Consider the following 16,439-nt stretch of genomic DNA (forward strand, 5'->3'; position numbering starts at 1 on the left):
CAACCTTAATGTTACGAAGAGACGAGAATACTTTTTGTGCGCAAAAACAAAACAAAAATTACTTTATTTAACAATTCTCATATGCTATTTACGTTGCAGAGCTTCCGTGTTTACGTCCGAATGCCGGCTCAGTATTGGCCAAAGCTGGTCACGTGATCAGCACGATGCATGCATGTGATGCTGACGCAGGAGCCGGCCAATAATGAGTCGCCGTTCTGATGGAGAACCTGGAAGCGCTGGACGTAAACAACGAATCAGAATGACACAGAAGAGAAGAGATTATTTTTGTTTTGTTTTTGCGCACAAAAAGTATTCTCGTCTCTTTGTAACATTAAGGTTGAACCACTGCAGTCACATGACTGTTTTAACGATGTCTTTAGTACCTTTCTGGACCTTGAAAGTGTTGATTATATTGCCGTCTATGGACAAGTCTCGGATTTCATCAAAAATATCTTTATGTGTGTTCTGAAGGTGAACGAAGGTCTTACGGGTGTGGAACGGCATGAGGGCGAGTAATTTTATTTTAGGGTGAACTAACCCTTTAAAGCCATCAGCCTCACGCATGGAAACTTTCATGGACACTTTCACACTGGGAAAAGGAGCACAGACACACAAATAATCTACATCTCAGAGATTTCATCAATGAAATACAGCTGTTAGAAGACCGAAATAAAACAACAGGTGATGCATATCGGTCATCCAAACAAAAACTCACGTTTCTCATCGTCTTGATGCACTAAAGATGCTGCTCTCGACAAAACATCCAAAGGCGTTTCCATCCTGGTCCAGACCCTGAGCACATATGGAAAACCAGATGGTTAAACTCAGATAACGTGTTTTCATGGTGTCGCATTCAGGAGCATGCTAGTATTTGGGAATCTCTTTGCCACGATCCACATGTTTTCTCATGGATTCCCAGAATAAACAGTGCAAACATGTGGAGCGCGCTCTTCCCACACTTAACATTCCAGAGAGCGCATTCCAGAGCTCCAAACACAGCTGAGCGACTCCCAACTTCACAACTGGAATTCAAACTTATGGAATGCGGTTCAAAATGAATTCGTGCGCGTTGTGGACGCGCGTCGACGCAACAGAACTAGAACGCGACGCTGTTTTTGTATCAACCGCGCGCGCGTTTCGTTAATAAAGATTGCAGTGCAGTCGCGTCGCCTCATGTTAAGCGTGAGGAAGTTTTACCATCCATGCTTTCCCGTTAATTATTAATGTGGAAACTGCGTCAACTCCCTTTAATTCAACAGAAAGCGTAACGCGTGCGGTCTTCGACGCTTTGATTATGATTCCTGGTCCAGAAATGATCATAAGCTCCATAATATAATCCCTATCGTACATGTGCAGTGTTGCATATGTTAAAGAACAAAGTCGAGTAAACTACATACCACTTTGAAGCGCCACTTTGAAATCTCCTCAGTCACAAACTCGATGAGAGATCCTGAGCAAAGAGCCCCAAAATCCAGTGGAAAAGATCCAGAGTTTGATGTGGTAATCCAGGACTGAGTTTGGGAAGTGGCAGTGCGCGAGCAGTGGGGAAGAATGCTTGGAATGATGGAATTCTCTTCCTAGCAGGTGATGAGAGTGAAGAATTCTCATTGGTCGGGGTCAACGGAATGAGATCAGCATACATTATGCTAATGAGGGAGTGACGTCATACACCATTGCAACAGGTACAACGTGAAGGGCAGGTCAGGAAATAAACAAACACACTTTATTTAGAAACGTTTATTGACATTTTCTCAGGAATAGTGTGCATTCATTTAGTATGCACTGCTTCAGTCAAACATACAACACACTTTCATGCTTGGACTGTAAATAAATATCAACTATGGAAAGCAAGGTGGAAATATTACAATGTTTGACACAGTTATTGTGAAATGCGTTTAGAAATAATTGTCAGTCAGGATGGTTTTCTACGCCAGCCTCTCCACATTTTCTGCAGCTTTTTTACGCTGTACGACACCGTTTTGACGGGACCTGTAAAACAAGTTTCACTCGCTGAATCAAAATATAAAAACATTTAAGCAAATCACATTTCAGAAAACACCAAAACTGACTGATGCTTGGATGAAAGAATATTAAACTTCAGAATAAAAATTAAAAATTATATCATTTTGTTTATCTAGTGTTGAAATGACCTAAAAATCTTGATACAGAGTTGACTTATGAATGTTGTGACACAGAACACAATTACTAAAGTTGATAACGTTCTTAAAATCTCTCACCAGCGGTGGCGATTCCTTTGGCACTCTGTGTTAGGCTGGAGGTTTTCACTATCGATGAAATTCCTGTGAAAACAGTGTTATTACATATGATAATAAATCATAATTTGGCAATTACAACAAGTGTAACAAATCATCTGCCAACAGCATGCTGAACTGATGTCATTTTAAAAGTTATTAGTAAGTATTTTCAATCTAAGTGTTACATAACTGAAGAGTGAAATACTTTAATTATATTTAAGATAAATATATTTAAGGTGAAACAACTTTTGCTCTATGTTGTGTCATCTGTAGTGATTCCTTACTAATTGATGCAGTTCATTCTATATAGTGACAGACTGAAATATCCTTCTTTTTTTTTAATGTTGCATACAGGGCATAAACACACGCAGGTGTTTGACGGTTATTATGACAATGAGACATGAGGGTGAGGCCGCTGGAGAAACACAACACCACAAAAAAACCCAGCCGGCCAGTTTGGCGAGTCCAGAAAGCACGTCTCTTTGAAAACCACTGCTTATTTGCACTTCCATTCATCTTCTGTAAAGTTGTTTATTTCATGCTATTCAAATGAGAGTGTGATGTGTGGTTCTTTATTAGACAGCGTCAGTGTTAAGGACTTGATATACTCACGGTGAAGTTCCTTTTCATTCTTCGCTCAAGGGTAAAAAACGAGTTTTGCTGTGATATACTGTTAGCGAACATCCCGACGCCATCCACGCTGCTGAGAGCGACGTTTCGATGAATGTAAATATATGGAGCCCTGCACGTGACATGCAGTAAAAAAATAGTAGGCAATTGCGCGCAGGCCGCGCACGATTTAGCAAATTAAGCGAACGAAATAGTCAATCGCGTGCAAGATTTAGCATATCAAGGGAACGAAATAGTAAAATGTGCGTATGATTTACCAAATCGAGGTAACAAAACAGTTAATCGTGCGCACGATTTATCAAATTAAGGGAACAAAATAGTAAAATTGCGTGAGCGAAATAGTAAATTGCGTGCAAGATTTAGCATATCGAGGGAACAAAATAGTAAAATGTGCGCATGATTTAGCAAATTGAGGGAACAAAACAGTTAATTGCGTGCACGATTTAGCAAATTAAGGGAACAAAATAGTAAAATTGCGTGAGCGAAATAGTAAATTGCGTGCAAGATTTAGCATATCGAGGGAACGAAATAGTAAATTGCGTGCACGATTTAGCAAATCAAGGGAACGAAATAGTAAATTGCGTGCACGATTTAGCAAATTAAGGGAACGAAATAGTAAATTGCGTGCACGATTTAGCAAATTAAGGGAACGAAATAGTAAATTGCGTGCACGATTTAGCAAATCAAGGGAACGAAATAGTAAATTGCGTGCACGATTTAGCAAATTAAGGGAACGAAATAGTAAATTGCGTGCACGATTTAGCATATCAAGGGAACGAAATAGTAAAATGTGCGTATGATTTACCAAATCGAGGTAACAAAACAGTTAATTGCGTGCACGATTTAGCATATTAAGGGAACGAAATAGTAAAATGGCGCATGATTTAGCAAATTATAGTAAAATTGCGTGAGCGAATAGTAAATTGCGTGCAAGATTTAGCATATCAAGGGAACGAAATAGTAAAATGTGCGTGCACGATTTAGCAAATTAAGGGAACGAAATAGTAAATTGCGTGCACGATTTAGCAAATCAAGGGAACGAAATAGTAAATTGCGTGCACGATTTAGCAAATCAAGGGAACGAAATAGTAAATTGCGTGCACGATTTAGCAAATTAAGGGAACGAAATAGTAAATTGCGTGCACGATTTAGCAAATCAAGGGAACGAAATAGTAAAATGTGCGTGCACGATTTAGCAAATTAAGGGAACGAAATAGTAAATTGCGTGTTTAGCACGATTTAGCAAATCAAGGGAACGAAATAGTAAATTGCGTGCACGATTTAGCAAATCAAGGGAACGAAATAGTAAATTGCGTGCACGATTTAGCAAATTAAGGGAACGAAATAGTAAATTGCGTGCAAGATTTAGCATATCGAAGGGAACGAAATAGTAAATTGTGCGCATGATTTACCAAATCGAGGTAACAAAACAGTTAATTGCGTGCACGATTTAGCAAATTAAGGGAACAAAATAGTAAATTGCGTGAGCGAAATAGTAAATTGCGTGCAAGATTTAGCATATCGAGGGAACGAAATAGTAAATTGCGTGCACGATTTAGCAAATTAAGGGAACGAAATAGTAAATTGCGTGCACGATTTAGCAAATTAAGGGAACGAAATAGTAAATTGCGTGCACGATTTAGCATATCAAGGGAACGAAATAGTAAAATGTGCGCATGATTTAGCAAATTAAGGGAACGAAATAGTAAATTGCGTGCAAGATTTAGCATATCAAGGGAACGAAATAGTAAAATGTGCGTATGATTTACCAAATCGAGGTAACAAAACAGTTAATCGTGCGCACGATTTATCAAATTAAGGGAACGTAAATTGCGTGAGCGAAATAGTAAATTGCGTGCAAGATTTAGCATATCGAGGGAACGAAATAGTAAAATGTGCGCATGATTTAGCAAATTAAGGGAACGAAATAGTAAATTGCGTGCACGATTTAGCAAATTAAGGGAACGAAATAGTAAATTGCGTGCACGATTTAGCAAATTAAGGGAACGAAATAGTAAATTGCGTGCACGATTTAGCAAATTAAGGGAACGAAATAGTAAATTGCGTGCACGATTTAGCAAATTAAGGGAACGAAATAGTAAATTGCGTGCACGATTTAGCAAATTAAGGGAACGAAATAGTAAATTGCGTGCACGATTTAGCAAATCAAGGGAACGAAATAGTAAATCGAACAAAACAGTAAATCACGCAAAAATAGTGTCAGTGTCTCTTTAAAATAGAATTACAGCTTCATTTTTTACGATAAAGTGGGTCGCCAATGTTTTCACTCGCGTCTGACCTCTACGGACTCAACAGAACAAATTAACCAGAGAAGATTTACACCTCAAAGAAGGCGGAGCCTCCGAGCAACACCCACCTATTATATCATCACCACCACGGACCAATGGGAGTTCAGAGGTGTTAACCAGCCAGTGCAAAAATTTAATGGAAAATTTCACCTTGGCAATCTGTTTCAAACTCCCGAAACAAACTTTATTTTGGCCTGATTTTCTTTTGATTTCATCTGAGCTGCTGCTGGTGGTTTTACCTTGCTGTACGACGGAGCCGCAGTCTGGGTCCTGCGCCACCTGCAGGAGGATCTCCTCCACATCCCTGTTCTTACCCGGACGGTCCACCAGACGCGTGATCTGCTGCTGAAGGGTGCGTGGAAGAGCCATGAGCTGCGTGAACTGACCCTCAGGGCTTTTGTCCACCTAGTGAACAGAAAACAGGAACATCCTGAATAAATGTACTTGGAGAAGTGAGAAAAATCACAGACACAGCAGATGGATTCAGTGGCACCCTGTCGTCTCAGAGGTGATGTAAGGTTTCAGGTGAGTAAAGCGTTTGTTGATGGACTGTCATTGTAGTTACTATGTGGGATTGAATGAGTGCACTTGATGACACCACTACAAATGTCTGTCCCCTCAAATAGTGCCCTATTTAAGGGTACAGGGGGCGAGTCTTTAATCATCTCGTCTTCTGTACGAGAGAGTAAAGCCACAAGCCCTTAGTAACCTGCCTAATATCAGACAGCAGCTGAACTCAGTCAATCCACAGGGATTCTCCTGGAACACAGAACGAACAGAACCTGAATGCGATCCATGACACGCGTGAAGCCACGTCTCTCACCTCCAGCCGGCCCTGTTGAGGCTTGTACACCACCTGCGGGCACTCTTGAAGAATATTGTTGTATAACTTGCGGAAATGCTGCATGTTGTCTTTTACGATGTTGGAGACTTTGGATTTATCCTCACCAATCACCATCCTGAAATCCCCTTCAGTCAGACAGAAGACAAACACATTCACTTAGGAAAAACAATAAACGAATAGATATCTCCATACTTCCACAGTTGTAGACATGTGCCGATATTCAGATATCACGATAATGAATATACATGATATTGTTATCGTGGGCACCTCAAAATACCGTGAATAATTATTTATTACCAATTATTAAAATTTTTATATTACATTTTAAGAATACTTTCCCTATCAACCATATAAAATCCACAATACCACTGTATTCTGCGTCAAAGAGGCAAGCGCACTATGTAAACAAACCCAACATGCATGAGAAGCACATGGCAGAACGAGTGAAAGAGACACTCTCTGACAGCAGAGGGCGCTGATAGAACAGCAGAAATGCAGCGGTTACCCCGGAAACAAAGCAGCTGCGCTACTACAGTATTTAAAATGCTTTGTATTCGCAATGTTGTTCATCACAGCACCAAATACTCAATACTTAAAGACTTAACTGGCTATTTATTTTCAAACTTAAACATTTTTATATTTTAATATGGACTACAACATGCCCTATAATGATTGAAAATTTTCTGATTATTTGTTATTGTTCAGTAACACTTGATGACCTAAGAATTCATTAGTTAACATGTTAATTCATTATTACCAAACTGACAATGAAAAAATACTTTTATAATAGCATTTATTAATCTTAGTTAATGTTAATTTCTAGTTAAGGTTTATTAACATTCAACTAAAGTCAAAAGTTGTAATTATTATTTAATGGACCTAAAACTAACAATGATCAGTTGTATTTTTTAACTAATATTAATTAATTAATTAAATACCTTCTGTAACAAAAGTAGCTATTGCTCATTCTTAATCTTAGTTAATGCATTAAATAATGAGACCTTATATAGTGTTTCCTGTTGTTCTTTATAATTCTTTTGCACTTTAATCTCATAAGAGAAAGAGTTCTTAAACCTGTTATACTATCACAACACTTTTTTTGCAACTTATTTCAATACCGTGATAAAAGCGTAAGCAATTATCGCAACATAAAATTTGATAACGTCACATGCCTACACAGTTGTATTACAAGTTTTTTTCGTTGGAAGCCAAAATCGAAATAGAAAATCAATTATGATTAATCTTGCATCCCTACTTCAGAATAAAGCTGGTGTGAGTAGAGCTGCTGAAGTGGAGATTTCTGACTGAACGGCCAAATACAGATTAGACTAAAATGTAAAATGCATGCAAGAAAGACTCACCAGAGTAGGACAGTCCTGCTATCTGGAGGAAAAGGTCTTCTTCTGAACAACTTTCAGGCAGCATGAGAAAAGAAGCAATCACGGCACTTTTCAGGTTCCCTACAAGAGCATCCCGCAGTTTTCCATTCTCATTCTGGAGCAGAATTCGAACCTAGGAGGAAAAACATGTACTGACTGACACTTGAGCATAAAGTGTCTAAACTGAAACAACATGACGAAGCCAAGAAAAACTGCATGTGCTCAACAAACGTCCAGTGCATTTTCTCTTAATGCCTTTTGAAAGACATTGAAGAATTAATCACAGCAGCGCGTCTGCGTGAAGCGTAACGCCTGAGGAGGAAGTACTCACAGGTTTGTGTAAGCGGCCTGCGACGTACAGCGTTTTCCAGTGGAGCAAGTCATCGATCAGAGCATCAGTGCTGACCACACCGTACTTCATCACCTGCAAACACAAGAGACTTATTCAAACAAACTGCTTTACATTTTACAGACTAAAAGATTGCATTTTTCTGAGCAAAAATACAGTGAAGTATTATTATATACAGCTGTTTTCTATGTGAATATATAATAAAGTGAAATTTATTCCTGAATTTTCAGCATCATTACTCCAGTCTTCAGTGTCACATGATCCTTCAGAAATCATTCTGATATGATGATTTGCTGCTCAAGAAACATTTATGATTATTTTCAATGTTGAAAACTACGGAAGAGGATTAGGGCCAAGCAATAATAAAAAAATAAAACCATCTCGAGATTAAAGTTGTTAAATTTCGAGAAAAAAGTCGAAATAAAATGTTGAGAATAAAGTCATTAAATTACGAGAAAAAAGTTGTTAAATTATGAGAACAAATTCGTAATTTAATGACTTTTTTCTCATAATTTAATGACTTTACTCTCAACATTTTATCTCGACTTTTTTCTCGAAATTTAACAACATTTTTCTCATAATTTAATGAATTTGTTCTCGTAATTTAACAACGTTTTTCTTGTAATTTAACAAGTTTTTTCTCGAAATTTAACAACTTTAATCTCAAGATGGTTTTATTTTTTATTATTGCTTGGCCCTAATCCTCTTCCGTAGAAAACAGATTCAGATTTTTGTGGAAACTGTTATTTTTCAGGATTCTTTGATGAACAGAAAGTTCAAAAGAACAGAATTTTTGTAAAGGCCATTTGACTCAGTCTTTAAACACTTTCCAACATGATTACGTCATGCGTGGAGCATCACAGAGCAGTGCAAGACGAGCATTTGTGGTTAAAAAGTATATAATCTTTATTTTTTAAATAAATGTCCGATGGTTTCTCTAGATAAGACTCTTATTCCTCGTCTGGGATCATGTAGAGCTCTTTGAAGCTGCACTGAAACTGACATTTGGACCCGTTGAACCCCAGTGAAGTCCACGATATGGCTAATCTCACCCCAATCTTTTGTAAAGTAGGGTATATATGGCACAAGATTCACGCTCCTACCCTGTCATCAGCAGGAATCAGCGTGTTGAAGTAAACTCCAGCGCCGTACTCGCTCTGTATGTTGCTGATGTGTTTCGGCCCCAGGAATCTGAGGAAAGAGTAGTGCTTCCTGTTCTCTATGAGGTTCATGGTGTGCCACGTGACCGGATCATCCACAGCAAACACAAAGTCCAGCATGTTCCTCTGAAACACACAAAACAAAAGCACTTCTGAAGAACATTCAATGCATTAAATTAAAGGATTAGTTCACTTTCAAATTAAAATTTCCTGATAATTTACTCTCCTCCATGTCATCCAAGATGTTCATGTCTTTCTTTCTTCAGTGGAAAAGAAATGAAGGTTTTTGATGAAAACATTCCAGGATTTTTCTCCATATAGTGGACTTCACTGGAGCCCAAACAGTTGAAGGTCAAAATTACAGTTTACAGCAATCCCAGATGAGGAATAAGAGTCTTATCTAGAGAAACCATCGCTCATTTTCTAATTTTTTTTTAATTATGTACGTTTTCACCATAAATGCTCATCTTGAACATTTATGGTTAGAAAGAAAGACATGAACATCTTCTTGGATGACATGGAGGTGAGTAAATTATCAGGAAAAATTTATTTGAAAGTGAACTAATCCTTTAAAGTTTCTCCACATATTAATAACTATAGCACTGTGGGCAATTAACTGAAGATTCACTCTACTATATATTGGGCAGAATCACACTTGATGATGAGTGACACTCTCCAGGTAACAACAACACGTGGAAAGTGTCACGTGAGGCGTTTCTTACCGTCATCTGACCTTGAGAGCTTCCAGTCTGTCTGAACACAGCAGATCCATAAGCAAACGCCAGGCTGATGTCCTGAGGGAACTGACTGAGGATCTTCCTGAAGAACACACTGCTGTTCTGGAGAGCTGGAAGCGTCATCGCGGAGCATGAACACAAACTCTGATCAGATCGTGTCAGTGTGTGCAGATCTCATCGTAACGCGCATGCGCGATGCCAATAACTAATGTGATTAATAGTTATATTGATAACTAATTGCTTTTCGTCTACTGAATATCTTAAAGATGTTAGCTGCAGCTGTTTTTGAATGACAGTTTCATCGTGGCGCTCTAAAGAGCGTCCTCTGTGCAGTTGATAGCTCGCTGGCGCCCCCGTGCGGTCTGGTGCAACAAAATCAAGATTTTTCTTTCGTGTTTATTTTATGAATTTATATATTTATACTCTTGTAATTCTGCTAAAGCTGTGTGAAATTCTTCATAAATAATAATTGTGTTCTTTATGTATAACTGCATTTACTTCCACAATAACTGCAATTATATGATGGTGCTGCCCAGGTCAAAAAATACTATAGTGTTTTTGAACCATACTATAGTAAATTGTAGTATACTGTATAAATTATAGTATTTACAACACTTTGTTAATGAATCCTTCAGCATACTGTAGTATTAACTACAGTGAACTGATAAACTATAATAAATACTGTAGTATATTTTTTTTACTACAGTAAACTGTAGTGTATATTGTAGTATAATATATTCTATAGTTGTAGAAAACAGTATTGGGTAAAGTAATTTGATTATATTACTATAGTTGTTATATTACCACAGGAACTATAGAATTACCACAACAAATTAATTCAAGTACTTTACTATAGTATGGTTCAAAAACACTATAGTATTTACTATAAATTACTCTAGTATTTGGGTGTCTATAAAAAAATATGACATACGACAACCTTTTTTTATGTAAAAAGTTGATCTGTAATCAACATCTTTTTACTTTACTAGACTTACATTCACACCAAGAATGATAACTATAAAGATAACCAAAATAATGACTATATTAGCGTCCACACCAGCACACAGTATTGTTCTGTTTTTCTGCAGTTTTGTCGTCTGCCGCTGTAAATGCTCAAAATCGTTAAAGTTACACAATGTAAAAACTGCATACATTTTGCGGAATAACGTTTTGGTTGTGCTTCGGCTCTGTGCGGATGAAAATGATTAACCTACTGCTCATAAAAAAAATCACTACTAGGCTTAAAGGTGCAGTGTGTAAATTTTAGTGGCATCTAGCGGTGAGGTTGCGAATTGCAATGTATTGCGGTCAATACTGAGTCCGCTTTCGGATGTAAACAACTGGCAACAGGAAGAGTTTCACTTTCAAAATGCTTTGAAATCGCCCTCTTATTACCCAGTTTGCTTCAAACTTCATCAGAATAATGTCAAGACATGGCAGATGTAGACCTGTGAAAAGACTCTTGATATCTTAAATACTGTTGCCACGGCAACACATCAAACTTTTATAATATTCTTGGGTGTTTTTGAGGCTCATAGCATTCTTCAAATTGCATGAAACTCGACACACAAGTCAAAGTTGTCGTCCAGCAGACATGGGCAAAGCCTTAGAAACAGGCGGGGAGGAGGGGCTCTATAGTGCCACCTTTTGACAAAAGAAAGCTGGACAACTTTCTAATTTAGTCATTAGTTCCGACCAACAGGATATTTTTGGTTTGAATATCTTGAACAGTGTTGCCATGATTAGGGATTAAAGTAATGACAAAAAAGGGAAACAGGAAGTGTCTCATATCATGTAAAATCATTATTTGATTTAAATATACAATATGTCATATTTTCTGTCCGCTAGAGGTCGCTAGAGGCCTGTTCAAAACAAAGGCGTAGCTTGATGACGCCAAGTTTGAGCGCGGAATCTTGGGACATGTGGTCTTCACATCACAGCCGGTGGAAAACAATTGGGATAGGACACGGGAAGAAATCATGTTCATGGATGCGATTATTAACGTTACTGTAGTGTGAAGCAGAGCAGGAGCGAGTGTTGTGGAGCTGAACGAGGAGCTGGAGCGATTGATCAACACACGCCTCACGAGCAGCGGGACTTTTATTATGACACAGTCGCCGGCGCCGCTTCCGCTTTTCCGGTCATGAGTATGAGGTAACGCAGCTCTGTTTATCATATTAGATACATTTGAGAGTGTTGAAAATGATGTTATAGCGTTACTCTGTGCGTTCGCTCGGCGGCTGCTGTGAGACACTGTTACACACTGCAGTAAGATAGATCGATTTTACAATATCATATTAAATGCTGGATGGCTTGTGTTGATAAATGGCATGCAATTAATTTTAAAACGTATTGAATGATGGAGAAAATGCTGTATTACTGTAACTAAAAATAAAGCTGCATCTGATTATGCTATGTTAGCTACTTCACAAAATAGTGTTTTTCTCTGAGGCGTGGTAAAGCATGAGACTCGCAAAAAATCAAAGAAAATTAGATTTAAACAATAAGACTAAACGTGTTGAGCTTTATAACAATAATTAGTTTTTTGTCTATAAATATATCAAAACAGTTGTTCCCTTGCCTATTAAAACATGTAAATATTAAAGGTGTTTCCATGGTTTCTACAAAATAAACCGGAAACCGAGGGTAACGCGGGTATGACGCCATTGACAGGCGACTCCTCACACGTCCCGGTTAAAATTGCAATTTTCTCACGATTTACAAATAGTTGCAAACATTTGGGATATTATAAGTACTCAAGTGAACAAAATATATAACACTGGCCTAGAGGTTTTTGGATATTTTACTGCAAAATTCTTACATATTGCACCTTTAAAATAAATTAAGATTGTATGTTGCCCGCCATGCACAGGTTTGGGGTGGGGGTGGCGGCGGGGCTTGGACCCGTCATCGCTACTTGCAGCTATATTTATTGTTATAGTTGTGGTGTGGAATCTGCTATTCTTATTATATTTAGAACTATTTATTTATAGTTACAGTTATTGTATATATACAGTACAGTCCAAAAGTTTGGAACCACTAAGATTTTTAAAGGTCCCGTTTTTCGTGGTTTTTTGAAGCTTTGATTGTGTTTATAGTGTGCAATATAACATGTGTTCATGTTTCGCGTGTAAAAAAACACAGTATTTTTCACATAATTGACTTATCTGTATACCGCTGTTTCAACTGTCATAAAAACGGGCTGATGACTTCCTTGTTCTATGAAGTCCCTCCTTCAGAAATACGTAACGAGTTCTGATTGTGCCAGCGGTTCCTGTGTTGTGATTCGACAGCTCTGAGCGCACCATGCCCGGAAAGGTCACGCCTCTTACCATAACGTGGAGATGCACGCGCTCAGTGTTATTGTAAACATGTCTTTAATTTTACCCTATCAATTTGAGCCGGAATCAGACCCGGTGATTGGACTGCGGGATGAAAATAACAGCGTTTCGACGACATGGCGACAAACACACTCTACAAACGCAACTCTTGTGTATTCCTGTGGGCGGAGGTTAGTCAAAAAACTGTTTTAGTGACGTCATTAAAGAAGGAAGTAGAGGGATGTAGTCCAAACTGTCCGTTCGATGTAGGCGACTTCTGTTAAATAAAATATCTCGCTTGGCATTGAACTTTGAGCTTTAAAATTTTACAGATTTTATTTATACTCTAACAACAACATTACACACTAACTAAAGTTTGAAACATGGGATCACGAAGAACGGGACCTTTAATGTTTTTAAAAGAAGTTTCGTCTGCTCACCAAGGCTACATTTATTTAATTAAAAATACAGTAAAAAACAGTAATATTGTGAAATATTATTACAATTTAAAATAACTGTGTACTATTTAAATATATTTGACAAAGTAATTTATTCCTGTGATCAAAGCTGAATTTTCAGCATCATTACTCCAGTCTTCAGTGTCACATGATCCTTCAGAAATCATTCTAATATGCTGATCTGCTGCTCAATAAACATTTATGATTATTTTCAATGTTGAAAACAGTTGTGTACTTTTTTTTCAGGATTCCTTGATGAATAGAAAGTTCAAAAGAACAGCATTTATCTGAAATACAAAGCTTCTGTAGCATTATACACTACCGTTCAAAAGTTTGGGGTCAGTAAGAATTTTTATTTTTATTTTTTTGAAAAGAAATTAAAGAAATGAATACTTTTATTCAGCAAGGATGCATTAAATCAATCAAAAGTAAATGGCAGTAAAGACATTTATAATGTTACAAAAGATTAGATTTCAGATAAACACTGTTCTTTTGAACTTTCTATTCATCAAATAATCCTGAAAAAAAATATTGTACACAAATATTTTGTACAATTGTACACATTAAATGTTTCTTGAGCAGCAGATCAGCATATTAGAATGATTTCTGAAGGATCATGTGACACTGAAGACTGGAGTAATGATGCTGAAAATTCAGCTTTGATCACAGGAATAAATTACTTTGTCAAATATATTTAAATAGTACACAGTTATTTTAAATTGTAATAATATTTCACAATATTACTGTTTTTTACTGTATTTTTAATTAAATAAATGTAGCCTTGGTGAGCAGACGAAACTTCTTTTAAAAACATTAAAAATCTTAGTGGTTCCAAACTTTTGGACTGTACTGTATATATATATATATGTATATATGGCATTTTATGGAACTCCAAAATGTAGTTTGTTTGTTTATTAATTGATTGAGTTCACACACTTATATATATATATGTGAGGTAAGTGAAGGAAATCATGTTGTGCAGCCATATCCTACTACAAAGAAATTGCTGTTTTCATTATCAGCCACTAGAGAGCACTAAAAGATTTAGCATTTGATTATTAATTTATTTATGAGCATTTTCTTGGTAAATCTACTCTAGAGTGATGACGTGTTTGATGACAGCACACAGCAGACAACACCAGGATTCATTCACGTGATGATGATGATGCAGCAGGAGCTCTGTTGAAATTATTATGCAGATGCAAAGGAGGGTTGCAAAAAACATAGTGATTCTGTGATGAGAAAATTGTTTTAATTTAATGAACAAAGTTCAAAACCATTTTCACTGGTGCTCAAAGAGAATCGTGCTCTTGTGTCGTGTTCACATACTGCACTTTATAATGTCAAGTGACTGGATCGAGAGGTAATCTCATCATCATCAAAGCGTCCTCTGAACTGACGATGACGGAGAATCTCATAACCTCAGTGTGCCACAAACACATTAAATCCCACTACAGTGTTCAGTGTTGGTGTAGTGTCATCTGCCTCGCAGCGAGGAGACAATGAAGTCTAATCTGAGGGGAATTGTTGGTTGCAGGCCGTGATAATGGAGCTCAGGGACTGATGACTGAACGTGTGCTCAGAGAGGCTTCTGGACCTGAGCTCTTTTCTCAAGCACCACAATACCCAACACAATCTCACACTTTACTGCCAGTTGCCATGGAGATGCATTCACTGCTTTTTCCAGCGTTTTCTCTGTTTAAAGCAGCCTGTGTGACTGCAACATCTCGCTTTGCCTGCGGTTGAAAAAGACACATTGCTTCCCTGATGTCATTTAGAATAAACACAATGTATTTACAGAGTGTGTGCAGACGACCTCAGAAATATGACATTAAGCTTAATAATTAATGCGGCACTTATCGTTAGAGGAAAGCAGATCATAAGATGGCACATTGTCAGCCAGAAGGCAAATATATACGCACTTTAGCAGAGAACATGACAGGCTTTTTCAGGCTGTAAGCAATAGTACAATACAACACATATTTACCGCATCCATATGTTTACAACCTAGTGCAAATTTAATATAGCTGATGTGTTTATTCTGTCTAATATAATCTCCTTTTAAAGCTGAATTTTTATCTCGTATTTCAAACAGAATGCCTTTGCTTGCAATTTCACAAATTCAGTTCGCAAAACAAGAGCTAAAATGTCACTTAAGATATTTTTGTATGAAAGATTGTATTAAATACAAATAAAAGTAAGGAAATACATAGAATGTTATAAAATGAATGTAATGTAATGTGCAAGAGGCTTTAGGGAGAAATGCAAACTTTGCAATTTGACATTTTAAATTGAATTGAGGGCTATGAAATAAAAAATACATTTTTATGTACTGTACAGCAGGCCTTGATTTTTTTCCAACCAAATATTTCAGGTTTGTAATACCACACACACACACACAAAAAATGTTGAATATTCATAATAAAAAGCACAAGATTGAGGCATAAATTAATAGAGATAAATGTAACAAAATTAAATCTTGAAACTTAATCTTATAAAAAAATCTTATAAAATCTTATAAAACTATAAATCGCACTATAAATTGCTAATGGGTCATTGACGAATAAGGTTTTTAAAAGTTTAACAAAACAAAATAGAGATATAATTAATTTTGAAGTTTTATTAAGTGTTAACTATGAGATTATGTGGTTTTTATAATCAATTCACTCTGCTTTTGTCATTTTTTACAAGATGGACAAAATTTGTCACTAAAAAAGTCATTCGGTTTAACCAAAATTTAGGTTTTACTGAATGACGATATTTTCAAACAATGCTAACAGGCTGATATCTAGCTAGCTAACAAAAGAACAATCAAACATTTTATATTTAGTACAAGTTTTTAAAATATTACATCATTTTCCATGTTTTATAGCGGTTGCACCGAATGACCTGATGTTTCGGGACATGCGTATGATCAAGAGAAAACATGAATTTATCAAATAGTTAAGAGAGAGTTAGTTACTTTGCTTCATGACTTTGCTGAATGATGTCACATCCT

The 16,439-nt window shown here is 36.9% G+C and overlaps 2 protein-coding genes across 2 annotated transcripts in view; both read right to left on the reverse strand.

Moving 5' to 3' along the window:
- The window catches only part of vgll4b (vestigial-like family member 4b), a 49,807-nt gene extending 48,254 nt beyond the window's left edge, over positions 1-1,553 (reverse strand). Inside the window, exons 1-2 of the mRNA XM_048172231.1 lie at positions 1,398-1,553; positions 716-792 (exon numbers count right to left, since the gene is read on the reverse strand). Of these exons, the coding sequence (XP_048028188.1) occupies positions 716-779 (64 nt within the window). The 5' untranslated portion in view covers positions 780-792; positions 1,398-1,553. The remainder of the gene's footprint in view (positions 1-715; positions 793-1,397) is intronic.
- A 169-nt stretch (positions 1,554-1,722) lies between these two features.
- tamm41 (TAM41 mitochondrial translocator assembly and maintenance homolog) lies at positions 1,723-10,000 on the reverse strand. The gene is made up of 8 exons (XM_048172228.1): positions 9,649-10,000; positions 8,870-9,052; positions 7,749-7,841; positions 7,400-7,550; positions 6,018-6,163; positions 5,434-5,599; positions 2,238-2,300; positions 1,723-1,989 (listed from the first exon to the last, which is right to left on the reverse strand). The coding sequence occupies exons 1-8, from the start codon at positions 9,784-9,786 to the stop codon at positions 1,913-1,915; spliced, it is 1,017 nt and encodes a 338-aa protein (XP_048028185.1). The 5' UTR covers positions 9,787-10,000; the 3' UTR covers positions 1,723-1,912.
- Positions 10,001-16,439: the final 6,439 nt, after the last annotated feature.

Source organism: Megalobrama amblycephala, linkage group LG21, assembly GCF_018812025.1.
Source record: "Megalobrama amblycephala isolate DHTTF-2021 linkage group LG21, ASM1881202v1, whole genome shotgun sequence".
Lineage (NCBI taxonomy): Eukaryota > Metazoa > Chordata > Actinopteri > Cypriniformes > Xenocyprididae > Megalobrama > Megalobrama amblycephala.

What these genes read in the sequence shown, in the direction of transcription:
- tamm41 (XM_048172228.1), bottom strand. Translation starts at nt 9,786, where the DNA reads ATGACGCTTCCAGCTCTCCAGAACAGCAGTGTGTTCTTCAGGAAGATC. An exon ending in AGCAGGACTGTCCTACTCTG is followed by an intron (nt 6,164 to 7,399) that starts GTGAGTCTTTCT and finishes GTCTGACTGAAG; the next exon opens with GGGATTTCAGGATGGTGATT. An exon ending in CTCAACAGGGCCGGCTGGAG is followed by an intron (nt 5,600 to 6,017) that starts GTGAGAGACGTG and finishes TCTGTTCACTAG; the next exon opens with GTGGACAAAAGCCCTGAGGG.